This window comes from Poromitra crassiceps (assembly GCF_964638095.1).
Source record: "Poromitra crassiceps genome assembly, chromosome: 6".
NCBI lineage: Eukaryota > Metazoa > Chordata > Actinopteri > Beryciformes > Melamphaidae > Poromitra > Poromitra crassiceps.
The window spans coordinates 40,478,331-40,495,924 of NC_139627.1; the positions used below are offsets into that span (position 1 = coordinate 40,478,331).

Consider the following 17,594-nt stretch of genomic DNA (forward strand, 5'->3'; position numbering starts at 1 on the left):
CAATCAAAGAGTCCTACCTTAGCTGGCCTGGTGACAGAGAGCATACGTCGCTGATTACTGGGAGACCGCTGCTACTGGAAGGGCTGCAAGCTAAAGATAAATACAGGGTTCATACAGACATGACAAGATGACATTCAAGGACTCTAATGTACATTTAAATATTGAGTTTGAATGGTGCTAAATGTAGCAAAACAAGCCAGACTGGTCAAGGAATTTGACTCCGCTTTACGTTGCTCTCAAAGTACTCACTTTGCACAGAGCACCAAATCACAGAGCACCGAAACATTATCCAAGATGCACATATCCACAACCAGCACCATGTTCAAACAGAGAGACAGAGGTGAAAACAGCAGTTGTTTACCAGCTTGCGAAAGCGTGGAGGACCTGAGTGGAGAGGATTCAGCCCTTGCAGCGCCCCCTCGTGGCCTCCTTGGGGTGCCTCGAGTAGAGGGGGAGTGGACAACAGCACTCACAGTCTGTGAACATGAATGGGAAAAAAGCATGTATATATTTTTGGTTTGTAATTAGTAATTCTCAACCATATCCAACTACTGCAACATAGGGCCGGGCGATAAAAATCACATTGATAACGATGATATGATTGGACGTTTTACTCGATATGGATAGATGTAACAGCCTATCACACAGCAGAAATAAACGCGGCAGCCAGTCAGTCTGCAGTTTTTGGCTTGCACATCAAAGTACACGCCCATTTCATACCGCAAAGCATTGAAGCATAGTTGAAGAAAGTGGATGTCCTCTAGAAGAATAGAAAAAAATTGTGCTGAGGGACACGAAAGCGACGGTGAAACTAGTGAACTCATGTTATCCTCAGGTGAGCAAATTGTATCATGTGAGGAGCTTGTTGTTGTTCACTTCATGCATTATACAATTATATATCGTGATAAATAAAATATGAATATTGATTCATATTGATCAATATGGGGGGGAAATATCGTGATCATATTCTTTGCATCGCCCAGCCCTACAGCAACATATTTATTTATCTAAACTATTTGTGTTAATAACAATATCAAAACAGGATCGCCAATGAAATATAATCATCTTCCATCATTCTGACTAACTCTTCCAGTTTGTCATTCTAAGACTAAAATGGGACACTTACCTCTTCATTCCTCAGCCGTCGCACCAGGTCATCATGCTGCCGTTTAAGAGTCTGATTTTCCAGGGCAATTTTGGATACGCGCTCGTCTTCCATCTGGCAGAAACATTACAAAAAGCCCCATCATTGATAAACAAACTATGAAGGAAGTGGACTTGAATGGCACCAGTGAGTGAACCACTTTTTTCAAACTGTGCTGAAGTATTATGAAGCCAAATCCACTCAAATTGCTCAAATTCTGATCACGATGCTTCAAAGATCTGATAAGTTTTCTTTTCTCCGTACAAGAGAATCTGATTAAATAATTTTCAAGGCAAATGACTGTACTCTTTTTTAAAGTTTTGCTGTGATGCTTTTAAATGTCCATTTTATTCTCTTCTTTTCTTTTCCTGTCAACCATTTTATGTGAAGCACTTTGAATTGCCTCTGTGTATGAAATGTGCTATACAAATAAACTTGACTTGACTTGACTACTGTCCAGCAGCTTGACAGTATAAAGGTACCATGCAATGAGATATATGAAAAGTAATAATCCACAGCTTTTTCATATAGATAAAAATCCAATATGATACATAGTTATTCAGTCCTAGTTGATGAAAGCCCACTCTATTCTAAACGCCTATGAGGGGGCCATGTTTCCCAGGGAAAAAATCCACAGCACATGAAGTGATGTGTTTTACTGTGAAACATTTACATTATGCAGAAGCAACAACAGCCGTTTGAAATAGGGCTGTAGTAAATGCTCATTGCCAAAATCAAGAAAAACAAGAATCTTGCTGATCATGACTTAAAGCTGCATTAAGCAACATTTTCTGACCACTAGGTGACAGAAGCTGCAACCCTGTAAACAAGCTCACAGCAAAGCCAGGTGCCCACTGCACTATGGAGGCCTACCAAGGACAATTATTGTAAAGCACCGCACATAACGACTAATAGCTAAGCTAACCATACACACGTAAAATTCTCGCAGGTTATCAGTGGTTACCAGGCAGTCTCGCTTTGCCAGACATTTCACCTACTGAAAGATATGTGTGGTACATATTGGCTTTAGAAAAAGGGGTGAAAACAGCAACACAGCTGGCCCACATGTGGATATTGGTTTAAATCATTATGTCTCAATTCAATCTCCACATACCATACGTTAGGTTCAGGGTTTGTTATAAGGTCTGATATTGCTTATTGCAGTTTAAATGTTGAACAAGCTGCCCAGACAAAATTTAGGCCACATTGAAACAAGGGATTGTGAACACGTCAAACATTACTTTTAATTCATGTATAAAATGCACACACAAGATTATCCATCTATAACATTTGACTCACATTGAATGTAAAGAAAAATAGAGAGAGAAACAGCAGGGACAGCCATAACACTGGCAGTAGGTCATGGTGTGTTCCTTACCCTTTTTCTTTTCATCTCTTGTTTCTTTTTGTCCTCCCTCTCTCTGTAACAAATACATGACAGAAGTAACTGTCAGAACTAGGGATGTCAACGGTTAACCGTTAATCGATTAACCGTCGCTAACGTCGTTGTTCGGTTATTGCTGTCGGTCTATCAGTTAATATTTTAAACTATTATATTTTTTTGGTCTATTTACTCAATGAGCTCATGCCCAAACAAGGCGTGTCTATTTAGATGCTGAAATGTTAATGCTTTTTGTGTTAGAAATTCTAACACAAAAAGAATTTGTGTTGAAATGTTGATGCTTTTTGTTAATGCTTGTTAATGCTTTTTGTGTTAGAAATTCTAACACAAAAAGCATTAACATTTCAGCATCTAAATAGACACGCCTTGTTTGGGCATGAGTTCATTGAGTAAATAGACAAAAAAAAAAAAAAAAAAAAAAAAAATTAAATATTAAAAAATTATGAATTAACCGATAGGTTAATCGATTATTAGCGTCGGTTAATCGAAAGTGAAATTAACCGAAAATTGACATCCCTAGTCAGAACCCAGTGCTGTTATTTGGTGGGCTTATGTTGCAGCAATGTAGCTCAAGGAAATGGGACTCACTTGACTTTGTAGGTCTTTTGGTTCGAATGGTGTTCGTCATCCGAGTCCTCCGGCTCCTCCTCTACCTGGCAGCTCCTGGAAGGGCAAATGAGGTAGAAGAGCAATATTAATGCACATGTACTCAGAATGTTAAGTATTAAAAACTAAATTCAAAATCTACTTTTAAATTGGGCATTTCACACTAGACTTAGCCGGAGTTAAGTGAGTCTCTCACTTTCTTAGCCTGGGGCTAAGAGAGCTGTTAGCCACCGGCTAAGAAAGTTTTCACACTTGCACAATCCTGGCCCCACTCCAAAGTGAGCTAACACCGACTTCAGGCCCGGCTAGCTGGCCCTGCTCTGCAGCAGGGTTATCGGGGATAACTTGGACGGCACGGTGGCTCAGTGGTTAGCACTGTTGCCTCACAGCAAGAAGGTCCCGGGTTCGAACCCCGGTCCATCCCAGGTCCTTTCTGTGTGGAGTTTGCATGTTCTCCCCGTGTTCGTGTGGGTTTTCTCCGGGTGCTCCGGTTTCCTCCCACCACCAAAATACATGTATGTTAGGGTTAATACTCCTGTCAGTGCCCCTGACCAAGGCAATGGGAAAATAACTGGAGTTGGTCCCCGGGCGCTGCACTGTGGCTGCCCACTGCTCCTAGCTCTAGGAAGGTTCCTAGTAGAGGATGGGTCAAATGCAGAGGATGAATTTCCCCACGGGGATAAATAAAGGATAACTTAACTTAACTTATAACTTAACTAACTTAACTCAGACTTTCCATCTAAACACGGGGCTAAACGTTGCCAGTGTGAACACTGCGAAGCAGTGTAGCTGTATCTGACAGCACTGGTTCCAACGGCCCTGAGCTCTACAAACCCTGGGCTAGTAGAACTGCAGTGTGAATCACATAGTCCTGGGTTTGCCCCTGGGCTAAGAGCATGCAGTGTGAAAAGCCCTAATGCTTATTTTTTAGTCAGCAATTACCCAATTATGTTTTTATAACACCTGATTTCCAAATCGTGCCTTATTGAACACACTTGGGTTACCTGAACTGAGGATCAGGATTCAGACGGCAGAACCATTTAGATGGAAGCAAGCTGCAGTTGATCCCGTCAGGGAGTTTGCGCCAGCGCAGACATTCATCGCACTGCACCCAGTTTTGATCTGGTCGCTTCCTGTAGAGCAGAGACACCCAAGACGACAAATGGCTATTAATCTGAGGATTAGGCTTAAGACACTGTGTCAGGCACGGTTTAACCTGCGATGTACTAACTTGGCATCTTCTACGGGTGCGGCGTTTGGGTCGTCACGATTTCTCTTGAATTTAATTTCTTTCCAGTACTCTTCCAGCTTGACCCCCAAACTGTTGATGGTTTTCCTGAATCAATAAACAAAGCACGTTAAGATTGGTATATTTCCGTTTAATGGGCCTATGTCATAGGGGCGGAAAATTCATCCACAAAACGTTTATAAAGAACACATTTTTATTGTGTGATAGATACTGACTGGCAGCAACTAATTGAGTCTTATTAAACCAAGGTGATCACAGCAGAAACAAACTTTAATAAGCATTGTCACTACTACCTGTACTTATCAGTGTTGTCAAAGTTCTGTTTGTTGTGGGTAGGATCCAGAAAGTTACACTCTATGACCCCGATGACCCCAAGACCTGTGATGTTGGCCTGTAGGATGCAAATATGGGTCAGAGGTCAACACCAGGTGATGATATAGAAAACCCTTGTATACATGATACAAACACACCCACCAAAAATCAACATAAGCTCACCTTGAGCTGGCAGCCCACGCGTTCATAGGCTTTGATGAGACGATTTTTGTGATACATCATGATGCCATACTGGTCTTTGCTCTTGGTGTTGTACCCAAACGTGATGGGGATACGTTTGTTCTGAAATGGGAATTAAGGAAGACAAGAGTATACATGACAAACACAGACACCGCACCTCTAAATTGTTAGCGCCAGCCGGCAGCTGTACAGAGCCAGTGCTGAAAGGATACCAGGTAAAGGGGCTTGTAGTGGTCCTTTGCGATGTAGGCCAGACTCTTGGAGATGAGCTGAGTCTTCACCTTTTGACCACGTATGACGATCTGCATCCGAGGCTTCAGGTACAGAATACTGCAGTATGCCTAGGCCCGTTGAGAACACAATACACTGTCAATATAGTTATACATGTGTGCGGGTGTGTGTGTGTGCGCGCGCGCGCGTGTAAACAGAATACCATCAATGCACTTTTGTATTTTGTATAATTTGTGAACACATTCTCACAAGTATCTTATTGGCGAGGTTTTGCTTGATTGATACTAAGCATCAATCACCCAAAATGAGAGCAGCTTAAGTTTATGTGGCAAACAGGAGGACATTTGAAACAGCTAAAGGCCAGAGGCCAAACCACCTCCAGCAACAGGTACCGGTAAGTGGAGAAAGAGATCACACGGTACACTGACATCTTAAATCACAATAGACATGAGGCCATTTTCTCTCATAATGCAGGATTTGGATGTAAATATAGTGTTATTGGAAAACATAAAATCTCATTGTGGCTTATGCCTGAATGGGCTGAGTTATCATTCTACTACATAATTATCAATGAAATGTGAAAATAGCAAGCCATAAATCCTGCATTGTGTATCGAACCACACAGTGTGTTTTAGTTTGTAAGTAAGAGTATTTTAGCCAATCCTTTGCCCTTAAATGATGTGTGTAGCATTATATGAATCATTGTTGCTCCTTACACGCAATGAGAATTCACTCTCAGGGATGGATGAGGCAAACCTCTGGTATTCAGGTGTGTCGGTCATCGACTCGTAGACGTCAGACGGAATCCTGATGTCGTATCGATCCTTCGTAAAATCAAACTCTGTCCCTCCTGTAGTTGTCCTGTAAAAAAGCGGGAGGGCTCAGGTACTTACAGTTCACAGCACTTTGCCATTTGATGTCTGTGTCTCTAAGTAAGTAGATGGGAACGGGGGTGATGAAAGGGAACATAAGGTGGAAGACAGAGAGAAACACGAAGACACGAAGACAGACCTGCGGAGATTCCAGATGATGATTCGTGTCCCGGTCGTCCCGGTGGCGCAAGTGGCGTTGATGGCTTTGATCTCACCGAGCAGTTCTGCCTCTGTCCCGAAGGGGGAGTAGAGCAGGATGTCCTGCAGACTGACTCTGTGCTCCTCTCTCACACACAGTTAGGTTGAAGTCAAGGACAACTCACTGTAGAATCATAACAGGTAGCGCATCTGCGTTTCTCTGCACATCAACTATGACAGAGGCCGATTTATTTCACTGCACATACCGTAATCTATGACGAAGGCAACGCAATTTTCTATTTTTACTTAATGGGAAAAATAGAACTTTTTAAAAATACCGTATGTCAAAACTTGAATCCAGCCCACATACATTTTGATCCAGCCCACACATAGTGGTTTCAAAATCGATTCAACGATTCAAAGTCTTATGTGAGCACATTGTATTTGGCTTGTGTGTGAAACACGCTATACAAATAAAGTTTGCCTTGCCTTCAAAACCTTGACTTTTCCACATTTGGTAGAGTTTACAGCCTAAATTCAACAGGACTACATTTTTGCCAAAGATGTGCACTGAACAGGGTTGCCACTCTTTTGTAATGAAGGATTTCAAGCACTTTTCAAAGACAAACTATTTCTCTGACTGGAATAAGTCAGAGATGTTCACATATACAAGTCTTGTAAATACCTCGAATGTAAATACATTTCCAGTCGTGCTTACACATCGGAATGAATCATCAACACTATACTCAACATAAACTCAAAGCAATCTTGACCAGCAACGACACAGCACAGCGTGAAAGTGATACTGTCGATAGGAAAAAAGTGTATCAAGCTTGGCCCCGCAATTTTGAGATGCCGACACGTACGAGGCTCAAACTTAGAGATTCCAGTAGGCTAAATTCAAGCACTTTTAAGGACCTCTTTATAAATCAAAGCACTTTCAAGTACTAACATTTTATTTTTTTAATTCAAGTACTTTTCAGACCCGTGGCAACCCTGACTGAATAACCCAAAGTTTTACAAATGATAAGAAGGGAAGGATTTGACACAATGATGCCACCCACTTCACACCACATGATGGCAGTTTATCACAAACTTAATTGTGAAAACCTAGTATGCGAAGACATACCTTGGCAAATAAAATTATTCTGATTCTGATTATTACAGCTTATTGCATTAGATAAAGGATATACTTGTTTGTTTTTGTTGGTTCAAAGCTGACAATAGGTACAATGATTTGCTCAGCACCAATTGTCTGTAAGTAGGTCTGGGAGAGCATCCCAACACACGAGGTGTTCTGCGACTTGGAGAACACAATGGCATCTCGCCCGAGGCGCATGGATCCAGACTTGAAACCGTTGCCATAGATACCAATTGGGTCGACACCATTTACAGCAATCTTGTCACTGTATCCAAAGCTTGAGGGGGAAAAGAGAGGCACATATTGTTAGTGTGTATATGAATCAAAATAAGGGGCATACATACATCATTTTAAAATCAGTCCCTCCAGGAAATTGCGATCGCAATAATTAATGCAAATTCAACCAAACTCCGCGATATTTGCGGGGGCTTGCAATTTTTCAAAATTCCCGCGATTTCGCCGCAAAAAGTTAGCAAAATGCAGCATCTTTACCTGGGTTTGAGATATGTGTGCGCTGTCATCTTGCCTGGTTGCTGTGGGAACGAGGGACAACAATAGGAAGTGACGAGAGTATGGGACGTCACGTAACACGTCATCGCATTGAGATGAGGAGGGCAAACCCCTCACATTTGCCAACAAAAATAACCGCAAAACAATTACCAAATGTTTCGCATGAAAGTGGAGGCAAACTAATTTGCTCTCCGTGCAACACTGTCGTGGAGGAACACAAACGGAAATAGTCACTGGACAGCCACTTTGCTAGCGCGAAGCATTTGAGACCCACACACACACACACACACACGTGGCATATTTAGCTTAGGGTCTAGTTGTTTGAATATTTAACAAGGAACAAGGAAGTGTGTGGCATATTTAGCTTAGGGTCTAGTTGTTTGAATATTTAACAAGGAACAAGGAAGGGATGAGGACAGGGAAGGCATGAAGAGGAAATAAGGTTAAGAGGAAATATATAAAGCACTAAGCAAAAGGTATGAGAAAAGGCAAAGTGATAATAGCATTATTGAGGATGAGGAAGAAAGGAGAAGAGAAACGATGAAGGGAGGAAAAGAAAAAATTTAATTGAAAATTAAAAAATTAAATCGCATTTCTTTCCTCAACTCCGCAATTTTTGCCAGTTCCCGCAATTTTACCGCAAAAAAACACATACAATGTCGCAAATTGCATCGCAAATTTTGAGAAAAGCAGCCGCAAAATCAAGCATTTATGATCGCAATAATCACAAAAAAACTCTGCGAAATCCTGGAGGGACTGTAAAATTCCAGACTTTAGTCAAGTGGATGTAAAGATTTTCGTCAGTGCTCAATGTATGCCGATAGCGGCTGGGCAATATGACTAATAGGCCATATCACTCTATCAGCTAAAGATGAATCTCAACAACTAGCAAAATGTTCAATTTGTGGAAATGTTCCATAATTTCCCAGACTTTCTGAGGACTAGTCAATACCTGAGCATCTTATGCAGCAATTCGTAGTTCAGTCCATTTCCATTGTCCATGAAGCTGAGGCATTCTTTCCCTTTGATCTGGGTCTTATCAATCCAGAACTGTTTTGCATTGACATCAGGGTCATAGGCATTGTCTGGGGAAGGAAGCAATTTGAGATATCTGAAAATAGATGACGAACACTAATGACAGGACAATGTTGCAGTATGTTAATTAGGGATGTTCATCAATTATCGAAAATCGATAATCGATCGTTAAGGATTGGAATCGATCCTGTGGCATTTGGATCGATTTTTTAATTATTTAAAAAAAAAAAAAAAAAAAAAAAAATTTTTTTTTTTTTTTTTTTTGGGCTAGGTTTGGGTGGAATTCGTTCCTCCTCGCCCCACTCCATTGCACAGCCGACTAACGTGAGGTGGAGCTTCATATAGTCTCTAGTTTTCTGGCTGGGCACGGGCCTTTGTGCCAACAAAACTGTTTTAAACATGAGAAATTCAAACCGGCATGCGCCGGGGACAGCAGTGTTGGAGAGGAGACACATTGAAATAAAGAGTTCATTGAGGAGAACACGTTGTCTTTCGTATTTTCTGCCATAGGCATTCATTTTGTTAAAAAAAAAAAAAAAAAAAAAAAAAAAAAATTGAAAATATTGAAAATTTTCTAAGTACCGTAAATTCCGGACTATAAGCCGCGGCTTTTTTCCCGTTTTTTGGCCCCTGCGGCTTATATAACGGTGCGTCTTATCTATGGATTTTTTCAGAAAAAAAAAAAAAAAAAAAAAAAAATCTCTCTTTTTTAGCACTCTTTCTAACTATAAATCCACTTCTGTTTTAATTTCCTCTCTTGCCCTCTTTTCACCACACCGCGGACACTGTGTGCACTGTAAAAATAAACAACGGTGGTGTTGTGTTATGTTGTTTTGTTGAAATGTTACGGTAATACGGTAAATGGGAGCTTCCTCAAACAGCCATCTCTTTCCCGACAATCCCCTCTGTGCGTGACCACTTACATATGGTAATTACGGTAAGCAAACGGCCACAAGCCCATCAACTCCCTCCCCCGACTACCAGGAGAAAATCACAAACTTCGGCGAATTCACACAAAGGAAGATCAAGGAATATTCCATCGAACCGGAGCAGATCATAAATATGGATGAAGTGCCTTTGACGTTCGACCTGCCACTCACTCGGACTGTTAACAAGAAGCGCCCTGGAGGATTCTTTCACCAAAAAAAAGCTTTGCTCGTTCTCGACAGCATGAGAACGAGCAGTAGATGATCATGAGGTGGTTTTTCAGACGTGTCGATATAGCAGTTTATCGCAAAAGTGTAATGGAAACACATTTTTCGCATTTGCACGTCATGTGACCCATATTATCCCTTGGAAAAGGAGCGGAAAATAAGTTTGGTAAGTAAGGTTCGATAGCCGTGTCAAAACCTCCGCAGCAAGTGGAAAACTTTGAAGCAACGCTACCTAGCAGAAAGACGAGTGTTGTGCAAAAGCGTAGCCGGGCAAATTAGATAATGTTTAATGGCAGAAATCGGTCCATGGTGACAGCAGGCTGCCTGTGTGCGCGCATTTGGCACAGCGGCGAGATGAGAGGATGAAAAGCACACACTGGTGCGGTGGTGCTGTCTGAAGTGAATACAGTGACTGTGAGTAGGCTAATACATTGCACACGTTTCAGGTGCAATTATAGAACCAAATCAGCCTTTTCCCCCCTCCATCTCTAAATCGGACCAGTTGTAGGCTATTAGGCTACCTTTTTTCCTCTGCCTGTCGCGCTGACTGCATTCACGCAGCCAGCAACATTTTGCGACTCATTTTCTTTTGAATTGATAATCAGGCTCGTTTATATGCATTGTAACTTCATGTTGGGATTTCCATTGACCATTGGTTGGATTTGAGCATGCAGGGGACGGGATATGGGGCAGATCCCCGTGCGTAATCACTGTGGCAGCTGCTGCAACGGGGAATCACTCAAACGCAACTTCAATGGAAACGCCTACAAGTCGCAATTGTACATTGTCGAAGTTGTAGAAATATCGCAATTCTTTTGCGAAAAACTGTAATGGAAACACAGCTATAGATGAAGAGGAGTTCGTTGGTTTTGAGTGACAATGAAGGAGAGAGGAGAGTGGTTGACGAAGCCACCCTGAACCTGTTCGTTTCCGACACTGAAGATGAGGACTTTGGTGGTTTCAGTACGCAGGAAGAAGAGGAAGACGAGCATTAGTGACTTGACTTCTCTGGTTACAGGTTTGCTGCACATATAGCCTATTGTTGTGTGATTTTGTCTGGGGATTAGTGACCTGACTTTTGTTTTGTTTTGTTGAAATGTTAATAAATGGGAGCTTCCCCAAACAGCCATCGCTTTCCCGACATTCCTCTCTGTGCACGAACCCTTTCATATGGTAATTAAACATCAAAACACCCGCGGCTTATAGACCGGTGCGGCTTATAGAAGAAAAAAATAGTCAATTTTGGTCCCGCGGCTTATACACCGGTGCGTCTTATAGTCCGGAATTTACGGTATTAGTAAAATCGATAATCGATAATTGATCGTTAATTCTCACCGATTATCGATTTTGGAAAATTTTCAAAATGAACATCCCTAATGTTAATAGCTCGCTCACAGCGTTCACTCTCAGCTCATCCCTAACGGAAAAAAGCGTTCATATGACAAATTAATAGGCAAAGAGAGAGAGGGACTTGTGCTGTTTTCTAAGTCGTGAGGGAACCCAAAATAGTCTGGTCTGGTGCTTTTATGATGAAGGCAAAACCACACAAAAAAACTACCTCACACAGGATCAGTGGGTCTCTGCAGACAGGCTGAGATGAGACAGCTATGGGCTTGTTGCATAGAGGATATTCTAATACATTTTAATATATGAACTTTGGTCAGTCACGTGACGTCTCTCGCCCCCGGAAGTGAGTTTCCCATTCATTTTCTCCATAGACATTTAGAAAAATCCTTATATAACGAGTTTTAAGGCTGGAATCAACCAAGCCAACCCGTGACCTACTGAATCGTGAGTGACCATAAAACATTTCAAATGGAGCAAAAAGAAAAAGAAAGATTTCCATGTTTTTTTCGATGTTATTTTTGACTGTTCAGCTCTATGATGTTGCCAGTTTTGAGGGAGCGTGCAATTGGCATGCTGCCGCCTGCAGGCAGAGATGGGCAGTATTTTAAATACATTTGTGTATTTTGTAATTTGTATTTGGCTGGACCAAGAAAAATAAGATGTAATTTGTATCAAAATACTTTCAGACCTTGTATTTTGTGTATTTTAAATACATAAAATACTTTTCTTTAATTTTATGTCATTTTATTATCAAATTGACACATTTTTACCATTGACACAGGTTTAAACAGGAGAAAAAAAATTCACTTCTACTCTGCCTCTGATTCGCTTACCCTCAGAACAAACTCAACCACAAATCAGAGGCAGAGTAGGGTGGTCTTGAGTCAGACTTCACATCACTTCTTCGTCTAAACTAGTATGAAGCCTTGTATTGGTGGAAATTCCTCCAGAGATAAATTACTAATATAAATTGATTGATGATTAGATATTGCATGCGCTGGCCTATCTGCAAATGAAACGGTTTACTGCATATTCAAACCAATGTATCATATTAGAAAGACACAACTAATTTTTTTCTTCTTAATTAAAATTGGCAAAGTGGGTGGCAGTATGTGTGGCGGCAGTGTGGGTCACGATTGTGATGTCATCAGTGATGTCACTTGAGCAACTGTGATGTCATCAGTGATGTCACTCGAGCAACTGATTTCTCAACTGTGATGTCACTCAGGCAGTTGTGATGTCATCAGTGATGTCACTCTGAGCACGAGCAACTCTGATGTAGTAATGAGCCGATGGCGCACAGTTGCACGATGGCGCCGAGGTGTGTGGGCGGTGTCTGTTTGTCTGTCAGTCATGATTTTGGGAGCCCGTGGAGCCGGCGATTTACCGTAAATTCCGGACTATAAGACGCACCGGTCTATAAGCCGCGGGACCAAAATTGACTATTTTTTTCTTCTATAAGCCGCACCGGTCTATAAGCCGCGGGTGTTTTGATGTTTAATTACCATATGAAAGGGTTCGTGCACAGAGAGGAATGTCGGGAAAGCGATGGCTGTTTGGGGAAGCTCCCATTTATTAACATTTCAACAAAACAAAACAAAAGTCAGGTCACTAATCCCCAGACAAAATCACACAACAATAGGCTATATGTGCAGCAAACCTGTAACCAGAGAAGTCAAGTCACTAATCCTCGTCTTCCTCTTCTTCCTGCGTACTGAAACCACCAAAGTCCTCATCTTCAGTGTCGGAAACGAACAGGTTCAGGGTGGCTTCGTCAACCACTCTCCTCTCTCCTTCATTGTCACTCAAAACCAACGAACTCCTCTTCATCACTGTCGGCATCGAACAGCCTCTGAAGCCTCTGACGGCCCTCAGCGCCAGCTGTGGCGGCGTCATTCTCTTCATCCCGCAGCAGTCCAGCGTTTTGGAACCCGTTGGTGATTGTGGATGTTTTCACACTCCTATAATATTCCGTGCTGAGACAGTTCCTCCTGCTGCACCGTCCAACGCCTCACCATTGACTCATCGATGCCCAGGTTACGCGCGGCTGCTCTGTTTCCCTCTTTTAATGCGAGATTGACTGCTTTCAACTTGAAAGCTGCCTCGTGTGAATTTCTGCGTACCTTCCCCATGGTAAGTGAGAGTGTTGCTTCTACTGCTCGTTCTCATGCTGTCGAGAACGAGCAAAGCTTTTTTTTGGTGAAAGAATCCTCCAGGGCGCTTCTTGTTAACAGTCCGAGTGAGTGGCAGGTCGAACGTCAAAGGCACTTCATCCATATTTATGATCTGCTCCGGTTCGATGGAATATTCCTTGATCTTCCTTTGTGTGAATTCGCCGAAGTTTGTGATTTTCTCCTGGTAGTCGGGGGAGGGAGTTGATGGCCGAGTGGCCGTTTGCTTACCGTAATTACCATATGTAAGTGGTCACGCACAGAGGGGATTGTCGGGATGGCTGTTTGAGGAAGCTCCCATTTACCGTATTACCGTAACATTTCAACAAAACAACATAACACAACACCACCGTTGTTTATTTTTACAGTGCACACAGTGTCCGCGGTGTGGTGAAAAGAGGGCAAGAGAGGAAATTAAAACAGAAGTGGATTTATAGTTAGAAAGAGTGCTAAAAAAGAGAGATTTTATTTGTATTTTTTTTTTTTTTCTGAAAAAATCCATAGATAAGACGCACCGTTATATAAGCCGCAGGGGCCAAAAAACGGGAAAAAAGCCGCGGCTTATAGTCCGGAATTTACGGTATATAACTGCAGCCATGGCGCATCATCTCCAAGGATACTGTTATTGATGTCAGATATCTAGGGCTAACATGGTCAAAGTTCCAAAACTTGAGGTTAACATGTATAAATGCTGCTTGTAAGTCAAAAGCCCTCAGAGAAGGTGATTAACAGCTGAAGTGAGGGAGAAATTAGCTGTGCTGAAAAACAGCTAAAACTGAAATGGAAGAACTGTAATGTGTTAGAGCAGGGATGTCAGAGATACGGCCCGCGGGCCAGATCCGGCCCGCGGGCAGGTTTCTTCCGGCCCGCGGGCAGGTTTCATCCGGCCCGCGAGATGTTTTGGAATATTAAAAAAATATATATATATTATTATTATTAAATTCGCACCCCATTATCATGAACTACGTGTGGCTAATAAGCAAGCTAAGAGTTCATTCATAAGTTAATTAACCTGCACTACAAGGAAGTATGTCAGTAGGTCATCAGGTGTAAACAAAGCCGCCATGATGCCACGCTGGAATTGAATCGCGCATTCGGCTACCTACCAAAAAACAAAGGAATCAACAAGATGCTGTCGAAAAAGAGAAAGGTTGACACGGAATGCAGGCAGTTTCAAGAGAAATGGAAAGAGCAGTATTTCTTTTGTGAAGTAAATGGGTAAATGAGTCGAATTGATTTTAGTAAAAAAAAAAAATCCGGCCCCCATGAGGTCTCAGTTGAACAAATCCGGCCCTCTACCTAATATGAGTCTGACACCCCTGTGTTAGAGGGTACACAAAGGAGTATACTGTCACAGAGGACTAAAGAGATGATTTACCATCTAAAGAAACCAGAAAATTTCACATTTGAGAAGAATTAGGACATTTTCCTTACATAAATGGCTCAAAATGATTAATAGATCATAAAAATAGGCAATTAATATAATATTTGGCTTAATGGATTGACTAATTGTTGCAGCTCTTTATCAGTTTTTATAAAATTTATTTTTATGTATTTTCAAAATACAAAATACGTATTTGTATTTTGCCCTCTGCTCTGCTGATTATCCACAGTGTTCCCCAGTGTATTTTGTTGACAAATAACCTAATTTTGGGCTCAAACTAAGTCCTACAAATAAGCTGTTGGTAAAAATGGGTGATGACATTAGACATTATGGTTGAGACTGAGGTATGATATTCAGATCATACATTAAAGTATAGATTTACAGTAAATAGCCAATCACAAGACTTATTCTCATTGGTTGGACAATGGACGGTGTTAATTTCACAAGAGGAAATACATTTCATAAAAAGAAAAGTGCTCCAGAAACAAAGTAACTTTCTTGCACAGACATTTTCTGGAAGTGCACATAGCAGGACTGACACAACAGTTAGCAGGCTATCGAGACTGAGAGCTCACCTGGTAGAACGCGTACCACAAAGGCTTAGTCCTTCGTGCGGCCGACCTGGGTTCGAATCCGACCCGTGGTCATTTGCCACATGTCATCCCCTCTCTCCCCCCACCTTTCCTGTAGAGTTGCTCCGATCGATCGGCACTTGATCGGAATCGGCCGATTTGGCCTTTTTCGGCTTTGATCGGAGTTATCAAAAGTGCCGATCAAACAAGGCCGATCAGAATGACACAAAATCTGCAAGAACTACTACCAGAGACGTTTCAATATAGAGATAGTGCACTCCCAGGCTGCCAAGTAGTATTCTTCCGGTCTCCTAAAGGGCAGCTTGTGATTGGCTGTCTCTCCGTGTCATGAAGCTTCATTGGCTCCCAAGTTTCCTTAGGGGGCGTGGTGGTAGTGGCGAAAAAGTGTTTGGAAGTTGCACTCTCTCTATAGCGAAAGCAGCTTGGGCGAGAACAAACAGCACAGCAGCTAACATGGCGTCGCCTGTCGGAATTTTACAACTTGTTGGAGAAGGACAACAAATTTGCCGTTTGCATTGTGTGCTCAAAAGAGATACCGCGTGGAGGAACACAGCAGAAGAGTTTCAACACTACGAACCTCATAAGACATTTGAAGGTTTCCCACGTCAAGGAATTTGAGGAGTTTACAAAGTTGGCGAGCGCTAAGGCAGCGAAAGAGCGTGCAGCAGCCCAAACGCCACTCACTCAGCTAACTGTAACAGAGACATTGAAACGACAGCAACCCTACAGCAACGACAGCAAGAAACGAAAAGAAATAAATGCAAAGCTAATGGAATTCATATGTCTTGATCAGCAGCCGCTGTCTGTTGTGGAAGACCTCGGGTTCAAACGCCTCATGTCCTGCTTGGATCCACGTTACACGCTGCCAGGATGTAAATATTTAACTGACGTTTGCCTGCCGGAATTATACCAAATTGTGTACAAGCACATCGAGAGCCTTATGAAAGACAACACCACGTCAATCAGCTTCACGACTGACATTTGGAGTTCGAGTGTCTGTCCTATGTCCATGCTGAGCCTAACTGCGCAGTTTATTGATGAAAAGTTCGACCTGAACAAAGTTGTACTTCACTCACAAGAGTTTTCTGGGTCACACACCGCGGAGGCTATCGCTGCAGCTTTCACAGACATGTTCCAAGCTGTGTTGGTGCACATGTTGTGTACATAGTATTATATTTTTTGTTTTATAAGACTGTATTTATTTTTCCACAGGAAAGCTACAGTATACAGTCTACTCTGTAAGCTCCATGTTGTCTCTAAGAGAGTGTCTCTAGAGAGTTGCATGTTGCCTTAGCCTGCAATAAAACGGTTGTCAATTCATGATACTTTCTCATCTCCTAATTTTAATACTTAATATACAATGTCGATGTTGTTAAGAATAATTAAATATATGAATAATGCGACACAATAAATAGAAGGCTTGAATTGATGGATTTGACAAGGTGATCGGTGATCGGCCATATCGGGATCGGCAGATACTGCTTCCAGTGATCGGTGATCGGTGATCGGCCTCAAAAAAGCTGATCGGAGCATCTCTACTTTCCTGTCTGCCTACTGTCCCATTCGTAATGTTACTCTGACGTCAGGTGAGCAAAGGAGGCAGGAAGGGACCTGGAACTGGGGGTAACCGGCCATTCAAAACAATGAGCGTGGATGTGAATTTTGTAAATAAACAAGACACGGACATGGTCTGAGCTTCAGTTTTTAGCCCAAATATTACAGAAGACCCCACTGATTCAGAACAGGTCTAAAGTTGTGTTATAGTAGTCGGGCGCACTTAGTGACAAGCAAGACAACAGTAAAACGGACAGGTTTTTGTTTTGATTTTGGCATCAGTGGGCGTAACCCATAAGAGAGCGCCAGCGTTGCGTAGCAACACCCTAAGTAAGTCTAGAGTAACATTACGAATCTAATACTGTAAAGGCAAAATGCCCCCCCCCCCCCAAAACAACAACAAACCAGCAGAGTGCCAACATTGACAATTAAATGGGTCAGCTATTGAGCACAAACGACAACACGTTTCAGCACACAGCCATCATCAGCTGTTAATGAGCTGTTAATGAGTGGCTTACCTTAGGTACCTTATGAGAATAACAGGCTACTC

General features: G+C 42.0%; 1 protein-coding gene across 1 annotated transcript in view; it reads right to left on the reverse strand.

Annotated features, from left to right (window-relative positions):
• Nucleotides 1-17,594, reverse strand: part of morc3a (MORC family CW-type zinc finger 3a) — a 28,424-nt gene that overhangs the window by 5,827 nt on the left and 5,003 nt on the right. The window contains exons 3-16 of the mRNA XM_083639376.1: nt 8,759-8,891; nt 7,349-7,573; nt 6,157-6,315; nt 5,862-6,006; nt 5,127-5,255; nt 4,897-5,016; nt 4,695-4,792; nt 4,384-4,488; nt 4,157-4,285; nt 3,135-3,209; nt 2,523-2,565; nt 1,127-1,219; nt 362-476; nt 18-90 (exon numbers count right to left, since the gene is read on the reverse strand). Of these exons, the coding sequence (XP_083495502.1) occupies nt 18-90; nt 362-476; nt 1,127-1,219; nt 2,523-2,565; nt 3,135-3,209; nt 4,157-4,285; nt 4,384-4,488; nt 4,695-4,792; nt 4,897-5,016; nt 5,127-5,255; nt 5,862-6,006; nt 6,157-6,315; nt 7,349-7,573; nt 8,759-8,891 (1,642 nt within the window). The remainder of the gene's footprint in view (nt 1-17; nt 91-361; nt 477-1,126; nt 1,220-2,522; nt 2,566-3,134; nt 3,210-4,156; nt 4,286-4,383; nt 4,489-4,694; nt 4,793-4,896; nt 5,017-5,126; nt 5,256-5,861; nt 6,007-6,156; nt 6,316-7,348; nt 7,574-8,758; nt 8,892-17,594) is intronic.